The sequence below is a fragment of the Mustela putorius genome, unplaced genomic scaffold (genome assembly GCF_011764305.1).
Source record: "Mustela putorius furo isolate JIRA1106 unplaced genomic scaffold, ASM1176430v1.1 tig00003853_pilon_pilon_pilon, whole genome shotgun sequence".
Taxonomy (NCBI): Eukaryota; Metazoa; Chordata; class Mammalia; order Carnivora; family Mustelidae; genus Mustela; species Mustela putorius.
The window spans coordinates 11,292,150-11,319,021 of NW_025422005.1; the positions used below are offsets into that span (position 1 = coordinate 11,292,150).

Here is a 26,872-nt window from a genome sequence, read left to right on the forward strand (position 1 = left end):
TTTGAATCATCTGCAACTTTATTCCAGAGCAGAAATAAGTCATTTCCTAGCAATAAATATAAAAAAAATAATAATAAATTAAGTTTCGAAAAAAAAATACCGAACAAAAACAAAATCAGTAACACTGACAGACTAGTGAATGTCTAAAGGGGAGGAAGACCGGATGGACCCGCCCCCAGCCTGGGAATGTGTTGACAACAGGCCACCGTCTGCCCCCCCAGCCCTGGCCGGGCCCCCTGCCACACACACACATACTTCCCACAAAGTACAAAATAGATATTTAAAAAAAAAACCTCAACACAACCAAGCATCCTGCGAGGGCCCCGGGGGAGCACGATTCGGCCCGCTGGGGCTGAGGACAGGGCCTGGGGGGCTGAGGAAGGCACCAGAGAGACCGGGGAGCCACTTTGGGTCTTGCCCAGCTGAGTTTGCTGGCTGTCCTCTTCTCCTTTGGCGGTGGGGCCGGAGGCACCCTGTTCACGTAGCCACAGGCCAACCCCTCCACGTCCCAAGACGGCGAAAGGGAGGTCCATTTGGAAATGTCCTGTGTTGTTTGTCCAAATGCTTTGGTGGGGCTCCTGCCTCAGGGGATGCCGGGAACACGGCAGCACCTCCTAAGTGCTTGGCAGTCTGTCCTTTGTAGACGAAGAGGCCCCCAGCTTGGGGTCCCTGAGCATCTCCCCAGTTTAGGCCTAGCTGTTGTCCAAGACACCCCCCCCCCCAGCAGAGGCCTTAGGATGCCATCAATAAGGAATAGCTAGAAATAAATAAGGTCCCTGGTGGCCCAGCACAGAGCTGGCAGGAAGGCCACTCCGTTTCTTCAAGTATTCTTGGCCAAGGGGGTTTGTGGCCTGCCGGGGCTCAGATGGGGATCCCCACTGTGTTCACCTGGTCCTTGAGTCCCAGCAGGCTGTAGGCGATGCGTTTCTGGTGGCCGGGCAGCCGCACCCCAATCCTCTTGATGTCACTGTCGGGGAGGGAGAGAGGGAGTTAGAGGCTGGCTGGGGAGAGGTGAGGGAGAATGGGGGGTTGTGGGGAGGGTGGGCAGAGGCACAATGCCAGGATCCACACCCTGAAGGCTTGCTAACATCGACACAGTTCGGAAAGTGACTAAAGCACACACTCTGTGAGAAGTTCTCCTGTCCCCCATGCAATCTGCACCACTATCTGTGAAGCAGGTGCTCTTTCCACCGCCATTTTCCCAGAGCTGAACACTGGAGGCTCAGAGAGGTAAAGCAACGTGTCCAAAGTCACACAGCCAGGAGATGGAGGAGCTGGAAATCGAAGGAGCTGTGAACAAATGCCTTCGGGAGAAGGCATCCAGCCTGGTCTGTCCTCACTGTTCCCAGTTAAGGCCTCCTCCCCAGGGCAGCACAGATGCCATCACCGGGTCCAGGGGAACGGAGGCAGGGACCCTCTAGCACTGCTGCTCACAGCTCTTCCCAGTCCCCACTTTAATCCACTCCTATTCCCTCCGAGTACCTATGGCTGACAACCGAGAAAGAACTCAGGAAACACTCTGCATGGGGACCTCAAGGGTTCAAGTTCTGTTTGCAGGCTGCTAAGGACAGGAGCTTGCAGCCCCCAATCAGGTGACCAGGTCACCCGGGGCAGGTGTTCTCCCTTTAGGAACCTCAATTTCCTCATCTATGAAACGGGTTGAGTACCTAACTGGAGGGCGGGAGACCCCCCAGAAACAGGTGGCAGAGAGGGACAGTGGCCTCGGTGCCGGATGGGGAGATGTGCCCAGGGGCCCACAGCCCTCTCCTGCCCCCCTCTCCGTGCCCCGCCCTGTCCCCTTGTAAAACCACTTATGCTCCCAGGAGCCCTGGAGCAGGACGTTTACTGCTCACTCTGGGACTTTTCTCCTCCAGCACCCTCACCCACCAGCCCAAACCCATGAAAACACCCCGGTTTTTATGGGCCGTCTCCTGGCTATAAACGAGACTAATTATACGGTAGGAGCTCCTGTTTGCAATTCCGGAGACATGACTTTCCCACAGGCTCTGGGAGCCCTCAGAGAGGTGCTGGGCAGGGAAAGGCAGCCCCGGGTGCGTGGGGAGGGTGGCTGAGGGACCCCCAGGAGGGGCTGGCTGCCCCCGCCGCAGCAGGAAGGCCAGACGTCAGACACCAGGGAGAACTTCCTAACCCACCCCTGCAAGCCATTCTAACCAAGACAGCTGGGCCCGCTGAAAAGGCAGTGCTGTTTCCCCCACACCTGCAGGTCTCCAAGTGTGGCTCCCAGGGAAACACTCGGATCCCTGGGGAAGGAGGCACTTCCCGAAAAGGCAGGATCCTGGACCCAAGTCTGGACTCACTGACCTCGAAGTTCTGAAGGTGGGGCAGCGAGTCTGCATCTTATTGGGTCCCAAAGACCCTGATGTCTGATTTAAGAACCAATGGGTTAAGTGAATGCCAGGAGGGAAACAGCAGAGACCTAGTCCCCTGGGCTCCAGGATAGGCCCGGCACACAGCAGGTCCTCAGGATTTATCTGCTGAATGACTGATGGCTGCTTTAGTGAACATGGGGCCACGGCCCAGGCTGCCTTGGGCCCTTCCTCCATACTGGTGTAGTTAATCCCATGGGGGTGGGAGCCAAGATTGCTCCTGAGGCCCATCGAGGAAGCAAAACCCCTGGGCTGGGAGGCAAGAAGCCCATTCTAGTCCTGGACTTCATCAAAGCCTTGGGCAGGTCCTGTCCTGTTACTCGGCCTCAGTTTCTGCATATCTAAAATGGGAAGCTTTGCTCAGGTGCTCCCGGGCCATGTACCCCAGGCTCCAGTCTTTTTCACACATGAGAGACCCTGACCCCTTCCACGCCACATCTGCTTACCACAGAGGTACACAAGATCAGTCACGGACTGTCCCAAGACTGTTCCTGCCCCAGCCTCAGTTTCCCTCTTACCACTCCCAGACACACGACCGAGGCTACGTTTCTCCCGAGCACTCTCCATGCCTGCCCTGGTTCAGGGAAATTCAAAGGAGCACCTGCTGTGTACTGGCCCTGGGCACAAGCGGTGAGAGAGGGCTCCTAGAGCCTCCCACAACAATGATTCATTCCCTTGGCAAACAGGGCATGAGGACCAAGTCTATGCTGAGGGCACTCTGGGCTCCCCTCCCAGAAAGCCGTGTTGCATCCCTCCAGACACTGGACGGGACCTCTTGCTAGACTGAGCATTTTTCTGGGCTACAGTATCTACCGTTTCCTTAGCTCCCCAAAAGACATGCAGAGCCACCAGTCTAGCTGGAAACTGTAGCAACTCCAAAATAACATGGTGAACGCTCAATCTGAGAAAAGGTGGCAAGCAGCCGGCCCCTGGGGAGCGACGGGAGCGGGGGATGGGGGGAGCGCTGAAGCCTAAACCTTGACCTGACCCCATCGGCGAAAGTGCCAAGTTCTGAGACCAACTCCTTGCCTCCCACTGGGACTCACGGCCTGTGTAGACACAGCCTTCTGGGTAAAAAAAAAAAAAAAAAAAAGTGCTCTAAGATTCCCCATTCATTTCACTTATTTGAAATAAAGAAGGAGGCAGTGGTGGTGAGTCACGCAGGCCCCAGCTCCGAGCGCCACCGAGCTCCGAGCTGGTAGGAGGTGGAGGGAGTGTGGAATGACTTCCTGCCTTTATTCAGGCCTTTCAAAACACAGTGCACATGCACACACACACAACCTCCATCCATCCAAGACAGCCCTGTCCCTGCTCGTGGGAAAGGAATTGGCCGAGGAGCACCCCGGGCTATTTCGGGAAGCTTCTAAGAACATGTGTTTCCTGTAAGCCCTTCTCCTTGCCCTCCGCTCGGCTCACCCACAAGAGTAGCTGTGCTGTCCCTGGTGGGAGCCCCTGGAGGGGCCAAGGGGCTGTTCCAGGTTCCCAGGCAAAAGGAGGCGGGTGCAGGAACCCTGGCCTTTGCCTACAGGCTGCGAGCTGAGAGCAAGGGGTCGAGGAGAGCGACATGGGTTAGACCCCTACTGTGTACCAGGCATGTCCCCTGCACTCACCTATCCACTCTGCACAGCAGGGAACTGGGGACCAAGGCCCAAAGATGGAACCTAATCTGATTACGGTCTCCTGCTAGGACATGGCAGACGTGGGACTTGAAGCTAAGCACAACTTGCAGAGCTCGAGCCTGGGACCCTGCTGCTGGCTGGAGACAGAAGATATCCTGGGATCCATCTCCCTCTGACTCCCCGTCCCCGGGGAGGAGACACAGCCCAGTCTACGAAGCTCTGACCGGCAATCACCAGCCAGCTGAGTGGTCTTGAGAGGCCCTGGAGAATGTTCCTGCATTCAGGCCCAGATCCCAGAACTTCTGTAACCCAGAACTGTGGGAGGCCTGGGTGGACCCTTCCATGTGATTCCCAAAACCTCCCAGCCCCAGGGCCCATTCCGGCCCTGACCTTGGACCCTAAACAAGCTGGGCTTTTGGGACTTGACACTATTTTTAGAGGCACAAAAGGCTAAGGGGATCGTGTCTTCTCCCACCAGGGATGGGAAGAGAGGTCCTTGCCAAGGCCATGCCGGGAAAGGTCCCTGACATTGGAGGGGAGAGCAGGGCTCCCACAGGGCAGCCTGACAACCATGTGGGGAGAGGTCCCTGGGAGAGGAGGGGCTATGACACTCTCTCCTAGGCAATAGCCAGGAAGTCCAAGGGCTCTGCCCACTTCTCTTCAGCATCCCAGAGAGACATGCAGCCCCTTAATGGCTGTGTGACTTTAGGCAGGTAACGTACTCTCTAGGCCTTGGTTTCTCCACTAATGACCTCTGTGGTCCCTGATCTCTGGGCCCTCACTGACCAGCGCTGGAACCCTACTGGGCCCCAAGTGGCCATGGGCCCCTGAGCAAGTCCCTGCACCTCTCCCTCCCATCCCCCGGTGGGGAGATGGACGAGCCCCAACGGCCAAATTATCCTGAGGCCTGACTCACGGGTGCTGGGACTCACAGCTGGCACACAGTCAGCCCACAGTCAACACTGCTCTGATTATGACAGTGATTATATTTTCCCATTCTGGAAAAAAGATGCAGAAACAGCGGGGAGCCAGGCTGGAGTGCCCAGAATTCCTGGCGGCTGGTCTAGCTCTGCCCTTCCTGGGAAACCCGTCTGCCCCCCAACGGGAGAGGAGAGTGAAGGGGAGGAGGGGCGTGGTGGGCAGGTGGGGAGAAGGCGGGGCCGGACTCACTCATTGGTCATCTGCACCACCTTCTCGATGGCCGTGTAGCCCGCCGCCAGGAAGTGCTCTGTGTACTGCTGCATCTTGATGGACTCGAGCCACTCGGACACCGTGCGGAAGGGCACCCCCTCGGAGCCGCTGGTGCTGGGGAGCCGGATGGACACCCTGAAACGGGGGTCACCACTTGCAGGTGAGCGGCGGTGGCGTGGAGCCCCCCACGCCGCTCCCTAACCTGGGCAATTCTCCCAACTGCCCTGGGCCTCAGTTTCCTTATCTGGACAACAGAGAAGCCTGGTCGGGTAGGGTTCAGGGTGCCGGGCGGGCATGTTGTAAGCCCTGGTTGTTTACAGCTCCTGTTGGGCCCCTCCCCAACCCCCGCCAACACCAGCACCAATAACCACAAAATAACAAAATGTTCAGATTCAGGTTCCTGGAGGCACAGCCCCAGCCTGGCCAGCTGCCAGCACATAAAATACTTAATCGCCCCGTCTCAGCTTCCTCATCAACAAAAGGCAGGTAATTATAGGACCCATCTCATCGGTCGTCCGAATGAGTTAAAACATGTTCAGCGCTGAGCGCAGGGCCCAACGCATTTCTCACATATGTCAACTGCGTCTCTTAGTCTCACCCGAGCCCCCGTACAGGGTAAGAGCCCAGGCGGAAGTCCCGAGCCCCCAGCGCCCCGGCCCTGGCCGGCCACTACACAGAAGCGGCTCAGGGGTAGAGCTGGGCTGGGGGGGCGGGCAAGCCCAGGGGCTATGGCACTAACCGGGGGTCAAAGTCAGCCAGGGTCTTGAGGGAGTCGGGAGCCCGGATGAGCTTGTCGAGGATGCTGACGATGTCGGCGAACTTGGGGCGGCGGGCGCGTTCCTGCTGCCAGCACTGCATCATGAGCTGGTAGATGGCGGAGGGACAGTCCATGGGCGTGGGCAGCCGGAAGCCGTCGTTGATGGCTTTCATCACCTGGGGAGGCCGGAGGGTCAGCGGCGCCCCGCATGGCCGCCAAAGCCCCGCCAGCTCCCTGGGGAGGCCCACACGGGCAGCTGGGCACAGGAGGGAAGGGGAGCCCCAGACACAGAGGGGACGAGCACTCTTTCTTGAGCCCAACGTGCAAGTGTCAGAGACACAGAAAGGCGGATGCTGAGGAGGCTGTCTCCAGAGTTCCACAGAGGCAGGGGCTCCTGACCCTGCTCCCTCAGGGGCACCCCAGGGCAGCAGCCACACTGCATGCCCTCCTGCCAGCATCCCTCCAGCCTCGGGACATCTACACCAGCCACTCCCTCCAGCAAGCGCCCTCTTCCCGCTCCGGGTCTTCCCCCTGCTCCCACGAGGCTCCTTAGTCTCCGGCCCGGCAAGCACACTCACACACCCCATGCACGCACACAGGCACACGCAGGTGTGTGCACACAGGAAGGCACCCGCTCTCCCCACTACCCATTTCCATGTCCCTCCACCGACCGGAAGCAGGGACCGGCTCCGCAGCCCCACACAAGACCTGGCTCACAGTAGACCCTCGATAAACATGGACTGGATGTACCAGAGGAAAGTAAGCCCCCAAAACTCTTCTCTACCTGGCTGCCGGGGTACGGAAAGGAGTTGAGGTCTCCAGTTCAGGGCAGGGTAGGGCCGGGCAGGGCACGGGGACCTACCTCATGGTTCGACAGCTCCCAGTAGGGCCGTTCGCCGTAGGTCATCACCTCCCACATGACGATGCCGTAGCTCCACACGTCGCTGGCGGACGTGAACTTGCGGTAGGAAATGGCCTCCGGGGCTGTCCAGCGGATCGGAATCTTGCCACCCTGCAGGGGACCCCCAGCCCTGTCACCACTGGCCCTCCAGCCAGCCTCCCCTTGTTCGTGAGGCCTTGGGGTGTTCCCACCCACGGAGCCCACGCCCAGGGGGCACAGCATGGAGGCCACTTCTCCCCCAGCAGCCACAGCCGCCCGAGTGCTTACGCTGGTGGTATAGGTGGCCTCGGGGTCGTCCTCCAGCACGCGGGACAGGCCGAAGTCGGACACCTTGCAGACCAGGTTGCTGTTGACCAGGATGTTACGGGCGGCCAGGTCGCGGTGGACGTAGTTCATGTTGGCCAGGTACTTCATGCCGGCCGCGATCCCCCGCAGCATGCCCACCAGCTGCAGCACGCTGAACTCGCCGTCCTTCTCCTGCGGAGCACAGGCCCTCAGCCAGCGCCCCCCGCTGCCGGCCCCGAACCCCCCAGTGCACCCCGGGCAGCCCTGGGCCCCCACCAGCCCCGACCCACAGCCTCACCCGAAGGAACTTGTCCAAGGCCCCGTTCTCCATGTACTCAGTGATGATCATCATGGGCTTGTCTGCAGAGGGCAGCACAGGTGTGAGGGGAGGGGGCGGCCAGAGGTGTAGACGGGGCAGGGAGGGCACAGCTATGGACGGAGCCCCTGTATGGTGGCCTAAGTGTACAACCCCTCTTTACCCCGACTCTGGGTGGGCAGATCCTGGGGGGGGGGGACGGGATTTCCCGCATCCCCCCCACCCTGGTCCCCTCCCCAACCCCGGGGGCCAGTGCTCACATTTGGAGACGACGCCCTCCAGGCGGATGATGTTGTGGTGGCTGAACTGGCCCATGATGCTGGCCTCGCTGAGGAAGTCTACCCGCTGCTTCTCCGTGTAGCCGGCTTTCAGCGTCTTGATGGCCACGGGCACCTCCTTCTTCCCCGAAGCCTTCAGCGTTCCCTTATACACCTCCCCAAACTCTCCTGTGGGAACACAAGGAGGGAGTCAGCCTGGCCATGGGGCACTGCCAACTGGCCCCAGGCCCCTCCGCGGGGCGCCGCGCTCACCTGCCCCAATGACCTTCTGCCTCGTGACACAGGAGGGATGGATCTCGGTGGTGAACTTGAGCACCGCCTGGTTGGGGTCCTCGTACGTGTGGGGGTCCACATAGGTCTTTAAGGGCTTCAGTTGTTCTGCAGTGGAAAAAGAGAGGCAGGGGCACAGTTTGGTGAGGGGTCCGTGGGGGGGGGTGAGGTGATCACTGAGTTTCCAGCTCAGCCCCTCTCAGCTGCTCAAGGAAGCCCCAGGGCCACCCCCCCTGCCCGCCCCCGAGCCCTGGGGCCCCCCTCAGCTGCCCCATCTCCACCACAGAGCTGGGGGGGGGTGCTGTGGGACCAGCAGGGCAGGGTACGGACGGGCCCAGGAGGCCACTGCATCTCACCTGACTTGGAGAAGTAAACGTCCTCTGAGGACTGGCGGGTCCGCAGGCTCCTCCTCCTAAGAGAACCCCACAGGGAAACAAACACAGGGGAGGTCAGTGGCTTGGTCTGGCCACAAGCCTCCTGATGCCCCCACCCTCCAGTCCTAAGCAGGGGCTTGGTGCGCTGGGCACTCTGCTCAGCAGGCAGAGGGCGCACGGAAGGCAGTGGGAGAGGCAGGGAGGAAATGAGCCAGCAGGACTCCCTCCTTGGGATCAACGCCCCGTAATGGCCCCGTAAGTGGCCATAATGAGGGCTTTCCTCATTAGAGCTCCCAGAGCTTCCTGCCTGCGTGACCAGAGGAAGTGTGGACACACCGTTATTAACAAAAGCAAAGACGATGACGGCCGTGTCCCGAGCCCCCACGGCATGCCAGGCGCTGGGCTGGGGACCTGACAGCTCACCGCATCTTCCCAGGTCCCCGGGAGGCAGGGATTAGATTTGCCATCAGCCCCATTTTCCAGACAGGAAACCGAGATTCCCGCCCCTGAGTCCCACCTCAGCCCTTGGGGAACCCGGCGTGGGCAATGACAGACCTGCGATGGATGAAGAAGCCGATTCCCGCCAGCACCACAAGCAAGACCACGCCAACGGCTACACCGCCAATCACCGCCATGTTGCCAGATCCTTCTGTGGCTGTGGGGGAGAACAGCTCATCAGCTGGGAGCCCCCCGCCCTCCAAATCATGGCAATGCCCCTTCTACACCCAAGGGCCACTTTAGGGACATGTGCTGGATGTCTTTACTCGTGATGGTTCATGAGAATATTTATTCCCATTTCATAGATGACAAATGACAAGTCTTCCCTAGGGAACACGGCAGGAACCGCCAGGTGTGTGGGAGTCTTTCCACGACACAGGATTTGAACTGGGTCTGCCAATGCTGGACCCCATGTCCTTCCTTCTCGACACTGCCCTTTAGGCATGTCCCTGGGTCCCTCCCCAGACTTGGAGCTGATCCCCGCCAGGCTCTCCTAGGCCCTGGCTGACCAGGACGGGGGGGGGGGGCATTTCTAAGTTCTTTGACTCACTTCCTCCTCCCCCACGTCCCGGCTGTCCTGTTTCAGGGCCCCAGCCCACCTCACGCCCGGCTGCCCAACTCACACAACGTCTGGAACTCATGAACCTTGCTGCCGGCTCCCTGCCCCTCCTGCGTCAGCGCCTGCACCTGCACCAGGTAGACGGTGTCCGGAGCCAGGTCATCCAGGGTCACGGAGAAGCCCTCGGTGCGGCGCACATTGTAGCTGTTGGAGTCCCCCTGTGGGTGAGGGCGGTGTGTGGGGGGGGGGGCATCAGCTTGGCCCACCAGAGACCACCCCCAGCTGAGCCTAGCAAAGCAGGTCACTAATGTTAGCAGGCTCGATGCTCTTTTTTTTTTTTTTTTTAAGATTTTATTTACTTATATATCTATACTTCAAAGATTTTATTTATAGTGGTGCCTGGTTGGCTCCGTCCTTAAGCCTCTGCCTTCAGCTCAGATCAAGATCCCAGGGTCCTGGGATCAAGCCCCACGTTGAGCTCCTTGCGCCACGGGAGGCCTGCTTCTCTCTCTCCGGCTTCCCCTGCCTGTGTTCCCTCTCTCGCTATTTCTCTCTGTCAAATAAATAAATAAAATCTTTTAAAAATGTATTTTATTTATTTATTTGAGAGAGGGCATGAGCACAAGCACAGGGAGGGACAAAGGGAGAAAAAGACCCCCTGCTGAGCGGGAGCCCAGGGCAACGTGGGCTCGATCCCATAATCCTGAGACCGTGACCTGAGCTGAAACCGAGAGTCAGATGCTCCACTGACTGAGCCACTAGGGCACCCCCTGATGCTCCTCTTACCATGGAGGAAACAGAGGCTCAGAGAAATGAAGTGAGTCGCTCAAAATTCCAGCCAGCAAGGGCATGACCCAAGGCATGAACCCGGGTGTGTCTGATTGCCTGACTCGTCCCCCCAACCCTGACTATCTCTTCTGGGGACTCCAGAACACTCCGTCTTCTCTGCCACCACTCTCTGCTGTGCTGGCCTAGGAAAGGGGACTCTCGGAAGACCCCAGACCTCGGTGTCCTCATCAGCAGAATGCGGTAAGCCATCTACATGACCAGTCTGGTCCCCTGCTTCCGGCCTGGCCAGGGTCTGCCCTGACCCTGGAGTTACCTTCTTGCGGTAGGTGACCTCATACTTCCACACGCGGCTCTGCTGTGGTGGGGGGATGCTCCAGGACACGCTCAGCGAGGTGGTGCTGCGGTCCTCCAGCTTCACCTTTGGGGGCTCTGGGCAGGACAGCGGATGGGGGAGGACCGTGAGGAGGCACGGCAGGGGCAGCTGCGGGGCGTGTGGGCGAGCGCCCCTAGACCCGGCCCCACCTACAGCCCGGGCTCTCCAGATCCCAAGCCGGGATTCTTCCAGCTCTGTCGCACAGAGCCACAGGCCTGGGACCCCGCGGGCTGGCCCATCGGGGGCGCCCTCTGAGTATTCATGAGCGCGGACGTAATAAAACCCAAGCAACAGCTGACTCTTGGTATATCCTGTCTGGGACCGGTACTGTCCTAGGAGGCTTCTACACGGTAATTTACTGCATCTTCTCGAGAGCCCTATCACGACTCCCATTTGACAGGTGAGGAAAGTAAGAGAGGCCGCAGAGCTCAGTCAGAGGTAAACCCACGGCCTGCTGCTTTTAACCATGGGCTGCCGCCTCCCTCTGGACACAGCCAAGCCCTGGGTGGCCGTCCCGCTGATGCCCGGCCCTCACCTGTCTGGTTGATGCTGACGCTGGCGGTGCGGAAGCTGCGGCTGGCCACCAGGCCCGAGACCCCATTGCGGGCCTCCACCGCGAAGGTGTAGTTCATGTGCGGTTCGAGGTCACTGACGGTCACACTGGTGCGGGTCAGTGCGTGCGGCGGCTCCGAGTACCGCACGCTGGCCTCGCAGGGCCCGCACTCGCCCGACTCAGGCCAGCACTGCTCACAGGTGACGCTGTAGGTGAGGTCATCCCGGCCCCCGCTGTCCTGGGGGGGTGTCCAGCGCAGCTCCACTTTGGCGCCCATGCCCACGGCCGTGAGGTAGTGCGGGGCAGAGGGCGGGCCTGTGTGGAGGGCAGAGGCCAGAGTTAGAGCGGGGTAGCCTGCATATATCGAGCAGCACGCCACATTCCCCCCACACCTCCTCCCAGACGCCCTCCCTGACCCACAGCAAGACTCACGCGTGCAGGGCATGGACAGCAGGTCCTGCGGGGCCCGGAAGTAGCCTTCCTCACACTCACAGAAGGTGGCGCCCTCGGGGGCCAGCACCGTGTGCACAGGGCACTCCAAACAGGGGCTCTCGGACGCCTCGGACTTGAAGAATCCCGGCGAGCAGGCTGGAGGACAGAGGGATGGACATCAGTTCAACCATGTCTCACCCAAAGCGACTGTTCTGGTGGGATCTCATCGTGGGACCCCACGCAGGCTGCCAAACCTCTGGGGGCCTATTTTCTCATTGGTCAACCAGGTTGTGATGACGAAGTGCACGGCCAGCACCCAGAGCTGGGCACCCAGGAAGTGCCTCACCCCGTGCTCCAAACTCTGCACACGTGCCACTGGCCCCCACCAGGGCCATGCCTGAGCCTGGTGCTCCAGGCTCCATCTCACCCCAGGACCCCACCTCACACCTGCCTCATCCCCTTTAATCCCTGCGGGGCAGCCCGAGGGGTCCCCATCTCGGCTTCCAGTCGCCCAGGGCAGGAACTGTACCTTCACCGCGGGCCTTTGTTGACCGATGGTCACCACAGCCTCAGCCCAGCGGCCAGGCACGCCCACTCAGGATTTCACCCCTGCGGGTGTCCCCTTCACCCCAGGACCCGGCTGCCTTCCTGTTCCGGGGCTGGGCCACCAGGAAGCAGGCCAGGCCAGGCCCCCAGCATCTTCTGTGGAGCTGCTCCCAGGACCGAGTCATTTCCGCCACTCACAAGGGCAGCCAGGAAGCAGCTTTTCCTCCCCCGGTGGAAGGTCCTGTCCTGGCCGGGCCGGGCCGGCTAGGGGCTCAGGCACCTGACTCCAGAGGCTTCTTCCTCCCACCACCCTATCCTGCCCCTGCCCCAAGCCCCTTCCTGGCTTCGCAGGCAGGAAGCTGCCCAGACACAGGGCCCACGGTGCAGGGCTGTTCAGGGCTTGGGCAGCGGCCGAATGGCCAGAGTGGGGGGTGGGATCACCCTAGGGGACCTCTTCTGTAACCCCATCACTACTGTACCCGCCTCCATCTTGTTCTTGGACAGCGTCCTGTGACACCTCAGGATATCACTCTGCGGCGTGGACCCTGAGATGAGCCAAAGCCCCTGAGCTCGGGGAGTGGGAGCGCATGACTATGTCTGCCATAAAGGGGTAGGTGAGAGCTAAGGAGGGCTGAGGAAACACGGTGGGATATTTCAGCTGAGGCTTAGAGGCCGAGTAGGAGTTCGGCAGGGCAGAAATGTTGGAAGTCATGTTGGAGGTAAGAAACAGCAAGACTCCCACAGAAAGTATGAGTGGCCTTCTGGCATAAATGGGGAGAGCAGGAGACAAGAAGGCCGAGAGGTTTCCAGGGACCAGACTGTATGAGGCCTTTAATGCCAGGCCAGGGAGCCAGGACTTTACCCAGGGGCGATGAGAGCCACTGGAGGACGGAAGGTTTGAGGCAGAGCCAAAAGGCACAGTTAGATCCACGCTGTCGAGAAAATTCTTGGACAAAATCTCCCTCCTTGTCCAGGTCTCTGTGTGAGCGGAGGTGGGGAGCAGGACTGGGAGTCAGGGGACAGGACTCCAAGGACAGCTCGGCAGCCGCTCTCGCCCACCGTGAGTGAGAAGCCTGTCCCACCACGTGCCGCCGCCAGCTCAGAACCGCAGCAGAGGCCCTGAGGGCGCTCGCCCAGGACAGAGGGGGCCTGGGACCCACTCCTGCTCTGTGCAGCGACACAAACAGTGACCGCTGCTGATGAGGGACCTATGATGTGCAGCTCCCGGACCACACACCTGACGTTCGTTCAGTCCGCACAACAAGCTCATCAGACGAGAACACAGTATCATTCATTCCACTTCGGAGCAGAGGAACCCGAGGCCCAGAGAGGCAAGGCCACTTACCCAAGGTCAACAAGCTCCCAGGACACGAAACCAAAACTTAAACCCAGGACGCCTGACTCTGAGCCCCTCTCCCTCCACAGGCACCTCGCTTTGGAGCAGAGAGAAACCAACGTTCTGATACAGGCCTGAAGAGACCGGAGAGGAGTCCTGCCCCACTTGAACAGCCTGAAGATCCCAAGACTAATTTCAGAGCAGCCGGGGGTCGGGGGGCTGCGCCTCCTGAGGTAGGTCTTTCTAACACGGCACGTTCACAGGCTATGCGAAGAAACGTTAGGATCAACTCCACAGCATTGGCTGAGGAACCAAATCTCCTGCTGTCCTGCAGCAACCCACGTGTATTTTTTTTTAAGATTTTAATTTTAAGTAACCTCTGTCCCAATGTGGGGCTCGAATTCACAACCCCGAGATCTAGAGTCATGTGCTCCAACGACTGATCCAGCCAGGCGCCCCTCCCGTGTAGTCTGCATTCCTCGTTATGTATCTGTCACGTTACAAAAATAGCTCTTTCCCCCGCATCTTCAAGTAAAAATGAGACTCCAGAGAGCCAGGCCATTTTACCTTGGGATTTCAACTCCCCCGAGTGCCCTGACTTGGCCCTAGAGAGGCCCGTGTATACCCCAGGTAAGGACGGACTCCAGCTGTCCAGGCCCAGTGGAGTCAGGGTGCTTGGGGGGAACCCCCAGAATCACCTTCCAGCCCAGGCTGGGGAGGGGACCTTAAGCCCCCACCGCTCGGGCTTGGTTCTAAAGGAAGGCATTAGCTGGGGGTGCCTGGGTGGCTCAGTCATTGAGGGTCTGCCTTCAGCTCAGGTTAGGATCACGGGGTCCTGGGATCAAGCCCCCCCTGCTTAGCAGAGAGCCTGCTTATTCGCACTCTCCCTCTGTGTTCTCTCTCAAATAAATAAATAAAAATCTTAAAAAAAAAAAAAGGCGTTAGCCACCTGCAACCCCCCACAAAGCTGTGCCCCCCACGTGGCCAGCCCCCCAATCCTACGCCAAGAGGAGGAAGGTGGGGTGGGGGAAGAGTCAGGTTCCATGCTTTGGACCCAGAGCCCGGGGGTGGCCTGACTGCTGCCGGCAGGAAAGAGGGAATTTGGAGAGATTTCCGCTGCGGATATGCCAGATAATACAGCGGACAGGCCCCGTCAACAGGCATGTGCTTGCCTGACGAGAAGGCGCTGCCCCCTCCTCCAGCAGCACAACCATGAGGGGCTGTCCCCGGGGCCCTGCCACAGTGGGCCAGCGCTCGGGGGCCCCGGAGTTCACAGTGAGGACACCAGCAAGCCCCTGCATCTTTCTGACCTTGCCTGGCTGGATCTGCTGGCATTCTGGGCACATGTCAGGTGCTCACACACACCCAAACCCACCCACGTGCACAAAATACCCACGGTCCCCTAGCCGACCGGGGGACTCCTATGCAGCCTTCAATGCCCTGCTCAAGCTCTTCTCCACGGGCGCTCCGGGACTGCCCAATTTCTGGCCCTCTTCTGCCCCCCGGGGGGGGGCATCTGTTACTCAACCTTATGTTTACCAAACAGAAACGGAGCACTTCCTACGTGTCTGGCACCATGTGGGATATGATGGTGAGGCAGATAACACCCATTTCTGCTTCGGGGAAGTTCACAGCCCGGCTTTCGGGCTCCCTTTGAAAGGACTCCTGCTGCTAGGAGAGCCTTCTGCAACTGGCAGCAGGCACGGCCCGTCTCTCTGCGGCCCATGGCTCAGCACAGGGTTGGGCACGCAACTGAATGAGTGAATGAATGAATTAATGAATGAAGGTGTGAGTCAACGGCTAAATCTAGGATCTGCAGATTAAACGTTCACCCCAGGAGCGAGTGTCACAGCGTCCTGAGGGACCCTGAGGGGACAGCACCCCAGGACGTCCCCCGCCCCGCACCAGAGCCTGGCCTCTGCGCACCTGTGGATGGCTTCTCTGGCTCCAGGCCGCGTGGTGGGCCTGGCCTACAACTGAGCAGGGGAACTGGGCCACAGCGGCTGCACCTAGAGCTGCACCCCGGTTTTTCCAGTTCCCGATGCCCGCCTCTCAGGCGGCAGCGTGGAGTGACTTAGGGACATACGCCCTCCGGAGTGACGCAAATCTCGCCCCTGGTGGAGCCCCTCCCCCCAGGTCCAGCCACCTCCCCAACTGGTAGTGGCGAGGTCACAGGGTCAAGAGGTCACAGTGGCCATTCACCTGGGGCCAGTCACCTCCCCAGACCATGGAGGCAGAGTGTGGACTTTGTCTTGTACCCTGACAGGCAGCCAATGGTGACCCAGAAGTCACCGACCCTGCCCACGAAGGGAACTGCTCGCTCCTGACCCCGCGGCTTCTCCCCTTTCCCCACCGCGGGGGCCCTGGCAGCCCCATGTGGGGATGTCCCCATGGCCCGACCGCCCACTTCACACACACCCCAGAGAACTATCTTGAGGCACATTCCTCCCCTGAGCCCGAGATAAGCGCAGCGCCCCCACCCCCCCACCAGCCTCCACCTCCTGCTGTCTCCCCACCACCAGCCTTTTATCTTCTGTTTGCTTTCCCTGCCTCCTTCCTTCCGTTCTGGGGACCCATTTACCTCCGGAGAGGGAGAGGGAGAGGGCGGGAGAGGCCACCCCATGTCGCTGCCAGCTGAGGGTGGGGCAGGTAGGGCGCAGGGCGGGAGGGGCGGGAGGGGCGGGTGGGGGGGGTGCCCATCCAGGACTCCCACCCCAGCGGGCCGGAGGAAACCACAGAAATGAGGCCCGGAAAGGGACGTGCCCAAGAGTCAACAGCTCACAGAGCCCCCAGCCTGGGGCTCACGTCCTGATGGAGTGAGCCTTCTGGGGATAGCTCCCCACACAGCCTGGGGCCAACCTGCCCCGAAACCACCTTGACCGGAGCTGTCCCCTGCCCAGGGAGAGCCTCCCCTTCAGCTATGGACCCTGGGCTGGGCCTGGGCCACTCAGGATGCCAGTACGAAGACTCTGCTCCTCACCCCGTGTGGCGAGGTCACCCAGTCAGCGGCTTACCAGGGCAATCCAGGTTCTCAGGCTTTGGGTGAAAGTCACAGGAGGCAGATTCTGATCACGAAGTCGGCCAGGGTCCAACCCCCCCCCCCCACTTTGACAGGCGGGCTAAATGAGACCCAGAAGGGACTTGCCAAGGGCACACAACTTATGAGGAGGACACACGCCGGGGGCAGTGAGCTGGGGACAGTACGCCCCCCTCTTCTTGATCACTGGTCACCGTTTCCTCTCTCTGGGCCTCAGATTCCTCATCCATAAAATAGAGCTAACGTCCTCAGCCTTTCTGGGTTTATGAAGACTGAAGGAAACAGAATGAAATGCTCAGCCTGGTGCCTGGACTGGGTGGGGTGTCCCTATGAACCGGGGGACAGAAATTAGAGAGGAGACATCCCCAGGGGGCTGGGCCCCTTGAAGGAGCAGGAGCCTCCCAAGATGGAAGTCCCCATGGTGCCCACCTCCAGCTCTGGCCTCCCAGCTGCTGGGCTGAGCCTTTGGCCAGAGCCGCTGGCCACCTGCTCACCTGGCTGGCAGTGCCCACGGCTGAGACACCAGGCAGGGCCCCAGCAGCTCAGTGGCTGATGCCAACACAGGAAGCAGAGACAAAGCCACCCCAGGGGAGAGGACAGTCAGCCTGAGCGACTCCACTGTCCCCCAGGCAGGGCCGGGGGCAGGGCGGGGGCCCAGAGTGAAGGTAGCTCATTCCTGACATAGCTCCAAGAGCTCTCCGGGCAGGGTGCCCACCTGTCTGAGATCGCAGCACCTGGGAGGTGCCTCCCTTCTGTTGTCCATTTAACTCTTTCCTGAATGCCAAGGTTCCTGGGGAAAGAACCCTGAAAAGCAGTGAGCTCTGAAGATGACCCGGACCAGGTGCTCGGTGACCTCAGGGAATCCACACCCCTCTCTGGGCACGATTTGTCATCAGTAAAAGCCCCAGTGGGAGAATCTGGCTCCAAGCCCCTGTGGAGGGTCAGGCGGGGAGGGCCGGCCCTGCACCTGCCTCCACTTCTCCCACCGTGTGCTCAGTAACACTGTGTGCCCCCGACCGTCCACCCTCCCACACCAGGACCTGCCATCCGGGGGCTGCACAGTGAGCTCGTGCTCTGTCCGCTGGCCAGGAGCTGAGTCAGGGATTCCAAAGGAACTGGTCATTTCCCGCCCCATTTCCTGACCCATCCTCCGGCCTGGGCGCCGCTGCATCGCCCGGATTCAAATCCTGCTGCGACCACACATCGCTGTGTAACTCCAGGTGAGTCTCTCCACCTCTCTGAGCCTCTATCTCCTGTCTATGAAGTGCCACGAGGACAGGTGGGTCCGATTCAGCAAGCCTGCCAAGAAAGTGCTCACCTGGCTCCAGCCTGCCCGTGGAGGGCACCTGTGCGCAGGAGTTTCTGTTATCATCTCCACTGGCCCCCATGGTCAGAGGCACTACTGCAAACGCCTGTAGAGATCGGAGCAACCCGGCTGGGGCTTCCCAGCCATACCAACGGCCCCTAAGAACCACGCTGAGGGATCTCAAAGAGGAAAAAGTAGGGCAACAGGTGGCTGGGCCCACCAGCAAAGTCAAAGATTTTGCTCTTGAAAACCAGTCCTCCCAATCCGGGGCCTATGCAGTTCTTCACCAGCAAAGCGTGCCAGAACCCTGACCCCCCTCCACCTCCAGGGGAAGGAAGCCTGCCCCCTCTTACTGGAGAGAGTCTCCCCCCTCCAGCCCTCCCAACCCCAACGTCCACTTATCTCTGCAGGGCCTGAATCACCAGCCTGTGGAAAGTTTTCAGCTGCCCCTCACCCCCCACCCCTGCATTCTTGTGTGAGGATGTCATGTGGGAGGAGCCTGCTCGACCCACTAGGCTGCCCTGGCTCCCCCCCACCCCACAGTCATTGTCTGAAACTGGGAGTGTGCACCGGAGGTCACCTAAAGCGGGGGCCGCCTAGGGAAGAGAGACTCGGCATAGGGGAGCTGGAAGGACAATAGGGTAGTAGGAAGGGCCGCGGCAGGCCTACTAGGGAACTTCTCATCCGGGGGTTCACAGATTGTGTTAAGCAAGGTTCTGAGGACTTGTTTGAGGAGGCAAATGGAGCCTAACAGAAAAGGGTTTGGGCTCCTCCAACATTTGAACCTACTTCGTCTGTCACACGATCTATAGCTAAAAAACAAGCAGAAAGCCTTCTTATTTTAGGCCAAAGATGAAGAGAAATTCACCCAAGATCACCCAGTGGGTACAGGCAACTGCAAGGACTGAACCCCAGTTTCTCAACACCCCGCTGATCTCAGCAAAGAAATTCCCAGAGAGCGCGGATGAGCTGGCCTTCCAACGGCTGGCCTGCATTCCACAAATGCCCTGCCCCACAGCCATTTCTAGAAAAAGCCACCCATTGAAAAAATCCACATTGCTGTAGAGATTTCCGCTGTCACTGGCCCCAGCCGTGCCAAGCCACAGCCTCCCTATGCGAGCTCCCTAATGCCCAGGCCCCATTCCCAGACACAGTCCCAGAGAATCGGGCCCCTCTCTGGCTTCTATCTGTCATCCACAGAAGATTCATCAGGAGAACCTGGGTCACGGCCCTGGGGAAGGTCAGGCACAGAGGGCAGACTCTGCACCTGCCTTCCACTTTGACCTCAATGCAGGCACTTTTCCAAAGGCTGCCAGGGGAGTCGTGTGCAGCTGGGGGGCGTGTGAGTCCTGGGTCCAGTTCCCTCACCACCACGCACCAAAGAGCAGCCTGAGACCCAGAGAAGTGACGTGACTTGCCTTAGGTCCCGTGGTGAGCTAACAGAGAAGGAACGAGCTCTGGGGAAGGGACCATGCGTTCACGGGGTTGGTATAGAGCCGATACTGAAGTTATATTTGTGGAATGAATCAAAAATAACAAGCACACTTAAAAGCACTTACGTGTCAAGCACTGAGCTAAGCACTCCATGGGCATTAGGTCATTTGATTATCATAACAACCCTAGAGATGGGCCCTGTGTTCCTCTCCATTTTACAGAGGCGGCAACCCGCACAGAGAGGTTAAGAAACTGGCTGAAAGTCACACAGCTGAATACAGAGCTGAGATCTGAACCAAGGCATGTTTGCCCTACAATCCTGCTCATAACCTCCACGGCGCATGGTTTTCCTATTTATTCCTTCTCAGTGAATGACTGAACCCACCCATTCAATAAGGAAACCGAAATCCGGAATGGCTCTGGGAGTCCCACTCACAGAACCACCGTGGGTCAGAGCCCGGACGACCTTCCCAGGGTCCCCACGCAGCCAGAGCCTACACTAGAACCCAGAAGCCCAGCCTCTGCCCCTCCCCCAGCACTCCCATCCCCCGCCAGCCCCGCACAGCCACTCACCCTGGCAGGTGTCCTCTACTTTCTCATAGCCGGCCTCGCACAGGCACTGACCGATGGGCACCAGCCACTCGCCATCCACCGCGCAGTGCATGCGGGGCTCGTCGCCCCCCGGTGGCACCACCGCGTGCTCCACGCACGTGCCGGCCACCGTGGCCAGGGAGGGCGCGTCGGAGCCCGCGATGGTCTCGGGGAAGCGGGCCAGGCCCTGCAGCAGCTCAGGGCACTTCTTGTAGTAGACGCGGACGGAGAGCAGGGCCACGCAGGCGCCGATGTCCTGGAAGGCCAGGTAGAAGCCCTTGCGGGTGAGCGGCCCCACGGAGCGCTCCTCCACGTTCAGCTTTACGTGGCGCGCCTCGAAGTCGCTGCTGACCGTGATCTCGTCGGGCGCAATAGTGTCGATCTTGGTGAACTGGCGCTTCTGGAAGTTGGTGCCGTAGTCCACGTCCGACTCGGCGTAGTAGAGGTTGAAGGTCTCCTTGCAGGAGCTGGCGCCCCCGGGGAAGCTGTTGCAGTCCCGCACCGTGAACTTGAGCTCGATGAAGATCCGCTCGGCCTCGCCGCGGTACACCCAGTTGGTGCGGAGCCAGTTGTCCTGGTCACCGGCCACCACGTTGCACACGGAGTACATGTAGATGGGCATGTCGTCCATGATGTTCTGCATCAGGTCCCACTGTGCACACGGCGGGGGGGGGGGGGGGGGGGGCGGAGGAGGACACAGGTCAGTGTGGGCATGTGCCCAGGGAGAAACTGAGGCCCAGAGGCAATGCCCGGGTAGCAAGTGGGCATCAGGATGACACTTAACAGTTTTTAAATCTTAGCTTTGGAACAGGTCATCCTCAGAACATGAATGAGCTCCATCTCCTCTGGTAAGACTTGGGCCAAGTGCCCCCCTCTGGCTCCCAGAATCTCCACATCCCCTTTATCACAGCACTTGGCACCGCTGTGCTGATACCTACATCTGTCCCCACACTAGATTCGAGCTCATTGGGGCAAGGACTGCATCAGACTCATTTATTGTATCCCCAGGGCCCGCACAGAACAAAGTAGGTGCTCAAGAAAGCACCTGTTGAATGAACAGTGAATGACTGAATGAATCAATCAAAGCAAAGGAGCTTTGATTCTTTCTTTCAAAGGAAAGAAGCCTAGGCTACACCACAGGACATTGGCCAAGGCCTCACTCCAACGTCCTTGGGCCTCAGTTTTAGTCTCCCACCCTGTAAAATGAGCGTTGGATTAGGTCCCTCCCAGCTGGATATTCTAGGATCCTGGAAATCTACAGAGTTGTATCTCAGGCCTGCAGGGGGCTAAGTTGACCAGGGACAAGCACATGACTCACACAGATCTGGCCAGCAATGGACACTGCCCCAAGTAGTCCCCTGGAAACATACTTCTCCCTGGCTCACGGCCCCAGGACGAACTCAGCAAGGGCCCATTATACAGAGAGAAAAACTGAGACCCAGAGAGCATCGGTATCTTCCCCAAGGTCACACAAAGCCAGGAAAAGGATCCCAGGGTCTTGCCCACCAGTCCTGGTGGGGATGAGGCAAAACAAATTCAGCCCCTAGCAGGAAGGGGAAGTACCAGCCGGGGGAGAAGGGAGAGGGGCCCAGCAGGAAGGAACTGGATCCGGTTTCCTGGGGCGAGAGCCTCTGTTCCCTGTCTCTCCCTTACCCCTCACCTTCTAGGCTGGGACTTTGAAGACAGAAAGGCTTTAACCCCTTCCTCCCAAGAGGTAGATGGAGGAAACTACAGGAGGGTTCCTCTGACCACTGGCCCGCCGGACATCCAAGGGGCCCCGCTCAGCCGGGGCTTCCAGCTGTCTCCCCAGCCCTTTCTGCCTCTCCGTCCCCCACCTTCCAACCCCCAGCTCCCTGCCCCTGACTCTGAGCCTGGTGTAGGAAGCAGGAGCTTCATCTAAGACTGAGCTGTTGGATTTAGGCTGGCCCCACCTTCCCTGGGTTTCAGTTTCCCTATCCCCATGCCCCCGCTTGACCTTGAAGGCTTACCCCTTTGCCGTATGGGTGCGTGAGCCAGCCGAGTTCCCCTTTAGCTGCGGCAAAGTCCAACAGCACAACTGGAAGAGATGGGAGGGAGGGCCTGTGAGCTTGGGGGGTGTGTGTGTGCCCAGGACCCAGGTCCAGCGGGAAAGGTGAGAGTTCCCCAGGAGCCCTAAGAGGCCTTGATGGCTTCCTCAGCTGTCAGAGAGAGAGCCCACTATATCCCAGAGACCAGGGACCCAGGCAAGGGAAGGGACCCAATCAAAGCCATGTGACAGGCTAGGGGAGGACTAAGGCCCCCATCTCCCAGGCCACAGCTCCAGCCACGCCAGCCCCTCACGGGATCAGCCCCCAACTGGGTAGTGCAAGACAGAGCTCAGCCCAGCAGGGGACAGCAGCTGGGCAGGGAGCTGGGGCGGGCAGGCCTGGTAAGTGACACCACGCCTGCCCCGTCTGCTTCCGGAAACAAGCACAAAGCCCCTCAACAGCACTTCACACACATGTGGGGCTCAGGAGCTCTCGTGTCTGCCCCTGCCACACCCCCGCCCCCAGCACGAGACACCCCCACCCCACCCAAGCCAAGAAGCACACGTTATGTACATCCATGTCTCGTGGCATTCCGAGAGGGCTGTTAACAGGTGGGAACAGCTCTAGGGGAGGAGGGGGACGATGAGTGGGGGGTTTCTGGAAACTGATCTTCCCACCACAAAAGCCACAGAGCAGGCAGGATGAAGCTCTGAACCCACAGGGCCTCCAGGAGGGGCTCAAAGATACACACAGCTGGTGAGGTCCCTGGGAAAGTCGCTCCCACTGCCCTGTCCCTCACACCCTGGCTACGGCCCCGCTGGCAGTGCCTGGGGGACCAGAGATGGAAACCTTCAGAGGGGACTTCCAGGTCCAGAGGGAGGAGAGATCCATCTGGAGCCTGACGGAGGGGCGGCCTCCCGAAATCCAGCCCTGCCCTTGGGCAGCTCCCATCCGTCCATCCCTGGCTCTTTGCCAGGCTCAGTGGCTACAGCCAAGACCCAAGACCCTAGGTAAGTCAAGCCCAGGTCGCGGCCAATAGGCGCCACCATCCCTAGAGAGAGAGGACACTGGGGGAGCTCAGGCAGGGAACCCAGACAGTGTCCCGTTCCCCACCTCCACCATCAAGAGGGTAAAACCCTGGTGGAGGGGGACCAAGCAGTCACTTTCTTGGACCGTGGAGCATGAGGAATAGGGCCTCAAGAAGTGGCATTCCTCAGGCCTAGGATTTGGAAGAGTAACTCTAAGGGCGGAATCCGGACAGGCAGGGGGCAGAGATGGGCCTGATTTAGGGGTGAGGCTGGAGTGAGAGGCTAGAGAGAGGAGTCTTAGAGATCCCTCCTGGGGTCAGGATGGCCTCCTCCCCTGGGCTGAAGGCCCCCAGGCCTGATGTGAGGCATTGCCAGCCGCTGCTGACCTGGGCCAAATCTCTCTAGGAAGGGCCCTGCAGCTCAGACCGGAAGGAGGAAATCCTATGTGGCACCTGTCCCAAGGCTATGGGGATAGGGGAGGGCGGCTGGAGCGGGTGGGGTAGGGGCACAGATTTGTTCGGGCATGCCTGGGGCCCAGGCTTGGAAAACTCACTCACCCCACTAGCAAATGGAATGTTCTGGCTACAAAGGAAGGAATCTGGGGGCTCCTGGCTCCGGCTAGGTGGGTGGAAGGAAAATGGTGAGTGCCCCTCAAAAGTTCTGTATTTCTCTTCCTCCCAGACTCGTGAAAGCTGCAGACTGTGCCCCTGAGGGAGGTGGCCCAGGGCTCCCAGCCTCTGAAGGGTTAACCTGGCCCAGAGGGACCCCACCACCCCTGCCAGAGCACATTCCCCTTCCAGCCCTTGGCCTGGCTCTAGAAGTATCACGGGGCTCAATCTGAGAAGAAAAGAAGCCTTCACACAGGAAGGAGGCTCCCCAGGGGGCTTCCAGCCACAACCCCCTCCCTGTAAATTCCCTAGAACTGATCACCAGGAACGGAGCCCAGCCTGGTCCTCCGGGGCCCTCTCCCCGAGCTCTTCAGGGACAGAGGGCTCCGGTTCCCTGGAAAGGGTGGGGGGCCTGGGAGCCCCTTGGCTCACTGATACACGCCCTGGCTAGGCACACTCATCCAGGAGCCCTCGATCCCCCTCACCACCCCCAGGAAACCTCCCTCCCTGACTCTCTGTCTTCAGTTCCATCAGGAATGTCAAATGGCTTTCTTCACTCAAACACAGCACTACCTGGGGTCACCTTCCTTCTCCCCACATCCCACTTAACCAAAACCAACTAATTCCTAAAGAAAAGGGGGGGGGGACTATAGGAGCTCTGTGGGGGAAAAGGGAACAGAGGGCAAACGGGGCTCTTACAGAACAACCCAGCCAAGGACTTTCCGGGGCCCCGGGGCACTCGCCAGCCACCTCATCCAGCCACAGCAGCCCTGCCCGGCTACTCTGTTTCCCAGGAAAATCGCCCCGAAACCCCAATGCCAGGGGACCTGGGCTCCAGCAGCTCTAGACGCCAGCCTCTCAGATCTGACCCTCTGTGCAGAGGGCCCTGGCTGGCAAGGGCTTAGCTTGGGTCTCCCTCAGTTTCCCCATCTGCAAAAAGAGGACAGATTCAGTGGCTGCTGAGAATCCATCTGGGTCCATCCGGGTCTCCAAATACACTCTCGCTCCTCTACCCACAGGGAGGAAGCAAGAAAGGAGAAGGAGAGTGAGCAGATTATCTTACGGGTGGAAGGGGCCTGTGTGTCCTACTCTCTGCCCACACATACACACCTCCCATCTACCCCCAGGCAGATCCACCATACTGGGCCCGAAAAGCAAAGAACAGAACCCACCAGCAGCTGCCAACTGGGCCAACACCCCCCACCCTACCTCCACCACCCCCCACCCTACCTCCACCACCACCACTGCAAGCATATGTAGGGAGTTGTTCACGGGGACTCTTGGAGCCGAAGCAAAAATGTTCGCCCACCCCAGGACTCTCCAATACACCATCCTTTTCCTCCCTAGTCCCATGGCGGGGGCGGGGGGCAGGGGGTGGTGGCTAGTGGGCTAGGATGGGGAGGGCACAATGGGAGCACAAGGACGGGGCAGCTACAGGCTTCCAGGCTGGCGACCAGGGCTGCGCACTGCCGCTCAGCAGCTCAGTAGTGTAGGTCCTGCCTAATCCCCTCACCCCGAGGACAGCCTCCCAGAAAAGCCTGTAGTGATTCCAGCTGTCTCTCCCCTTCTCTCCAGGCACAGTCCCCCAGGAAGGGGGAGGACCAAAAGCCGCGGGGTAGGTAAGGGGTTGAGTATTGGAGATGGCAGCAATCCCTGCCGCCCACTCCTGCAAGTTGGGACCAAGAGCCCTGACCCATCCAGGAACTGGGACAGGATGCGCCCCCCACCTCCACCTCCAAGAGCTCCAACTCTGTCCTCTTTTGCTCCCAACCTGGAAAAGCAAAACCTCCCACCCCTTTTTGGGAGGCAGATAAAGAAAGCAAGGCTCAAGGAAACTTCTCACTCGCAGGGTTTCCTCTGTACTTCCCCCTGCAGGAGCCTGCGGAAGCCACCCTGTGCCCAGTCCGACGGGGAAAACTTGCTCTCACTGTTGGAAACCGAAGCCGGCTTCGGCCGGTGTAGGTCCGGAAGGTCCTCGGCCAAGGGCAGGAGCCCCCACCCGCTCTGCGACCCTAGCCAAGGGGCAACGCCCCCAGTCACACACCTGCCCCACCCAGGGCAAAGTCTGCCGGCCCCTCAGCCCGCGCCGCTCCGAGAGCGCGGGGCGGGGGTGGGTGATTCAGTCCCCCACCCCCGGATGCCAGGACTCCCCGGTGGCCCTGGGGTGACGGCTCCACACCTTGAGAGACCGCGCCCCCACCTGCCGCATTTCCTCGTTCTGAGTCACCCCTAGCTCAGAACGCTTGACTTTGGGACTTCCTGTCCGCACTCGCGGCCCCGAACCTGACCCCCGAGCCTGGGAATGCGGGTTGGGAAGACAGGGAGGCTCTGCGTGGGCAGGTTGACCCGAAACTCCCCCCATACTCTCCTGCCCGACTGGAGGCAAAGGGAGGCGTGGAGAAAATCTCAGGGAGCAGGGGATTTCGCTGGGGGCTCCCTGCCGGCCGAAGATACCCCGCCCCAAAAACAAGGGGCCTCCACAAGGATGCTTCTCTGCAAAATCGGGGCAAGCGGGTTAGGGAAGACAAGTCACCGAGACGCTGAGTTCGCGGAAAGCTCCTCAGACACCCCGTTCTCCAAGGGACCCCCGCGCCCCCATCGGGACGCGTTCCTGAAGCCGACAGCGGGACTGCGACCGCGTGGCCGGCGCCGCCGCCCGTTCCCAACGGCCTCCAAGCCCCGCACGCCCAGACGCCACCCCTTGGTCCCCGGAGGCCCCCTAACTCTGGGGCAGGGGGTCCCAGATTCGTCGCGCAGGCGGCGCGCGCGCGCCCTCCCGACCCCAGCACGACAGGGCTGCCGGCGCCAGGTTGGTTTCCAAAGTTGCGCGCGTCGCCCCGCGGGGCTCCGAGAGTCTCGGGGTGCCGGGGTCAGGCCGCCGGGGTTGCAGCGGGCCGGAGAGGCCCCGCGCGCACACTCACCTTCCTTGCCCTGCGCCGCGGCGGCCGCGGCCAGCAAGCAGCCCCACAGCAGGGCCAGGCAGGCGCGGGGCTCTACACGCTCCATGCCGCCTCCTTGCTCCCGGCCGGGTCCTTGGCGCCCTGGTCCCGCACGCCCGCACGCCCGCACGCCCGCACGCCCGCCTCGCTGCCCGCTCCCGCCCGCGGCCCGCGCGCAACTTATCGCCTCCTGCCCCAGTCCTTAATGGAAGTTGGGTGAGAACCGGCTCGTGTTCATTCATGCCCCGCGCTGACGTCACCGAAGCCACGCCCTCAGGAATGTCTTTAAAGGGGCAGGGCTGGCACCGGGCTGGAAAGGAGGGGAGTCCCTAGGGGTTTCGGGAGGACCCTGGAGCCCTCTGGACATCCTGGCGCCCCCCCCCCCAGGCCCTCCCAAGTTTCAGCTCTGATCCAGGATCCTCGGCCCAGATGTGGGGATGGTTGACCCTGAGCCATCTG

General features: G+C 60.2%; 1 protein-coding gene across 1 annotated transcript; it reads right to left on the bottom strand.

The window, feature by feature from the left end:
• EPHA2 (EPH receptor A2) lies at window positions 1–26,627 on the bottom strand. Its single transcript, XM_004741396.3, has 17 exons — window positions 26,396–26,627; window positions 21,821–21,888; window positions 19,815–20,484; window positions 11,583–11,738; window positions 11,133–11,465; window positions 10,538–10,653; window positions 9,500–9,653; window positions 8,934–9,033; window positions 8,361–8,416; window positions 7,987–8,112; window positions 7,717–7,902; window positions 7,439–7,500; window positions 7,123–7,332; window positions 6,817–6,966; window positions 5,937–6,130; window positions 5,177–5,332; window positions 1–967 (listed from the first exon to the last, which is right to left on the bottom strand). Exons 1-17 carry the CDS (start codon window positions 26,478–26,480, stop codon window positions 862–864), a joined length of 2,928 nt encoding a protein of 975 aa, XP_004741453.1. The 5' UTR covers window positions 26,481–26,627; the 3' UTR covers window positions 1–861.
• Window positions 26,628–26,872: the final 245 nt, after the last annotated feature.